This window comes from Alosa pseudoharengus, unplaced genomic scaffold (assembly GCF_046254945.1).
Source record: "Alosa pseudoharengus isolate Yale_2024_CS ecotype anadromous, Long Island Sound unplaced genomic scaffold, YU_APseudo_1.1 YU_APseudo_1.1_scf_6, whole genome shotgun sequence".
NCBI lineage: Eukaryota > Metazoa > Chordata > Actinopteri > Clupeiformes > Clupeidae > Alosa > Alosa pseudoharengus.
In genome coordinates, this window is record NW_027468848.1 from 32,197,486 (window position 1) to 32,199,985 (window position 2,500).

The 2,500-nt window shown below is 42.8% G+C and overlaps 1 protein-coding gene across 2 annotated transcripts in view; it reads left to right on the forward strand.

Moving 5' to 3' along the window:
* pip5k1bb (phosphatidylinositol-4-phosphate 5-kinase, type I, beta b) overlaps nucleotides 1–2,500 on the forward strand; it is a 37,454-nt gene that overhangs the window by 16,039 nt on the left and 18,915 nt on the right. For both annotated transcript variants that reach the window (XM_076270948.1, XM_076270949.1), the window contains exons 4-5: nucleotides 31–161; nucleotides 1,670–1,787. In XM_076270948.1, the coding sequence (XP_076127063.1) occupies nucleotides 31–161; nucleotides 1,670–1,787 (249 nt within the window). The remainder of the gene's footprint in view (nucleotides 1–30; nucleotides 162–1,669; nucleotides 1,788–2,500) is intronic.

Below are 2,500 nucleotides of genomic sequence, written 5' to 3' on the forward strand. Positions count from 1 at the left end.
GCCCACTCTGCTGTTGTCCTTGTGTTCCAGACCACTTCATCGGCACTGAAGGGGGCCATCCAGCTGGGCATCGGGTACACAGTGGGGAACCTCACGTCCAAACCCGACAGAGATGTGCTCATGCAGGACTTCTACGTGGTGGAGAGTGTCTTTCTGCCCAGGTGGGCCCCACAACGTACACAACAACAACACAAAAAACACTGACATACTAAGGACAATCATTCTGAAGTCTTACATTTTATAGGCCACAGTGGCAGGAGGTGTGACATTGCTGTTGCATCAGATTGTGGTCAACTAGTTTGATCAGCTTCCCCCGCATGAACTGGTTTGACAGTAGTTATTCATTTCAAGCAATTTACCATTTTTTCTACACTCAACCCAAACAGAAACTCTGGATGAGATAGATCAGATTAGATTATTGTTGATGCACATAGTACAAGTACAACAAAAGGTGCAAATAGTACAATGCAATGCTAACAGGAAAGATGCAAGGGTTAAGAAACAGGCTATATGAGTTATTGTGAAGTGAAATTAATTGTTTTTTGTTGGGGGTTTTTCACCAGTAAAGAAACAAATGATAATAACAGTTATCATAATATATATAAACACTATTTTTAACCTTCCCTATTGAACTTTAATTACTGACTACCCCATAGTCTTATTTCAAACAAAGCAACGACCTCACCTACTGTAATCAATGGCTTCTGTTGTAAAGAAGGGTGGATTTCTTTGCGTCTCGGGATGAAGTAGAAATGTGTTGATTGTTCAACTTAAAGGCCACACTTCATGCTTCTGGCTTTGTAGGTAGGTATGCAGGGTTAATGTATACTTAGTTGTTGTCAACAGATGAACGAGGTAGAGTCAGTATGCAAATATCTATGGTATGTGACATTTAGTTAGTAGCTTCCTTCCTCTTCACTCTGAAATAACCAAAGAAAGGCAAGACACCATTAATCCAGCTTTTCATTACTGACTTGACACGAGACCTCCCCCCCCCCACACACACACACACCTCACACACACACACCATACTGACACACACATTAAAATCTTGAATTTCCCCTAGGGATCAATACAGTATCTATCTATCTATCTATCTACTATCTATCTATCTATCTATCTATCTATCTAAAAGCCTTGCGTAATCCACTTAAAATGGATTTGGAGTTGCACTATGTTTTTTGACAGTTTGATTACTTCAAAACGCAGAAAATAGAAAAGAAGTATGCACTATGAGCTAACCAGTGAGTAGGTCATTTATCAAACAAGGCCAGTGGTATTGTCCCTTATGGCCTCAAAAGGTTGGGAAATTCTTAATGTAGGCTATTACAGTTTTTTTTCTCTCCCAGGTGCCACATTGTGTAATGCGAGTTGATTTTTTTCTAGTGAGTGAAAAAAGTGTTCACCCTCTCCCCAGGTTGAAACACAACACTGAGCAACTTGTCACAGAAACATGCAACACAACGCTGGTTTAGCCAACCTGTAATTACACCGAGGTGTCACATAGCTTAGAAGTGCTGAGGAAAGAAAGGGCATTTAGCAATCCTTCTTCGGCCCCTGGGATGAAGTGTAGCTGTATGTGAGTGATGGTTCACTTGCTTTTCTGTCCATGGATGTGTGTGGCCTGTTTCCAGTTCATTCCTGACCCGTGCTTGGTTTTATTATGCAGCGAGGGGAGCAACCTCACCCCAGCCCACCACTACCCTGACTTCCGCTTCAAGACCTACGCACCCATGGCATTCCGCTACTTTCGGGAGCTCTTCGGGATCAAGCCGGACGACTATCTGGTATGACAGCATCTTTTCCGCACCTCACAACTTCGGCGAGGCTGTGGGACCTCAGACTCTAAGCGCTTTCAGACATACGTGTAAGACCGGAGGTTCTGCTGATGTTAAACGGTGGGGCCGTATATCTGAACGAGATAACCGGTCATATGGAAGTCCGAATTTAGCCGGTAGTTCTACTCCTCCCCCCCCCTAGTATTTCCTCCGGACATTATGTAAATGTGCTGTGTCTGAACGAAGCGTAGAACATGCGGTTAAAATTCACACCTAGTGAAAGGGTGTTCCAAAGCTCCTTGCGTAAATGCAATAGACACATGGAAGACCACTTCACTGTTATGTTAGTATTTTGTTTGTTGCTTAAAAACGTTGTATTGGCCTTGAAGTCTAGAGTTAGCCTACTGAATTGGCTGGTACCATAAAGTTTGTGCAGGCTCTCTCCAACGCAAACCAGATTTGGGGTTCCATAGCCAAGTAATTCTGCTATATAACGTTGAAAACAGATAATGTGTTTATTCGAAGCACACATACAAATACTGTAGGTCAATTTCAAGTGCGCACTTACGTGACTACTTCAAGTATTAGCCTACGCACAATAGATTTTTCTTCTGTAGCCTACATAATGCATACACTTTGTAAACAAACAGCAGCTGTGATAGCGGCCGCATATATTCTGCGTCATATCTCGCCTCTTGTGAACTCTACAAGGCCCCACCCCT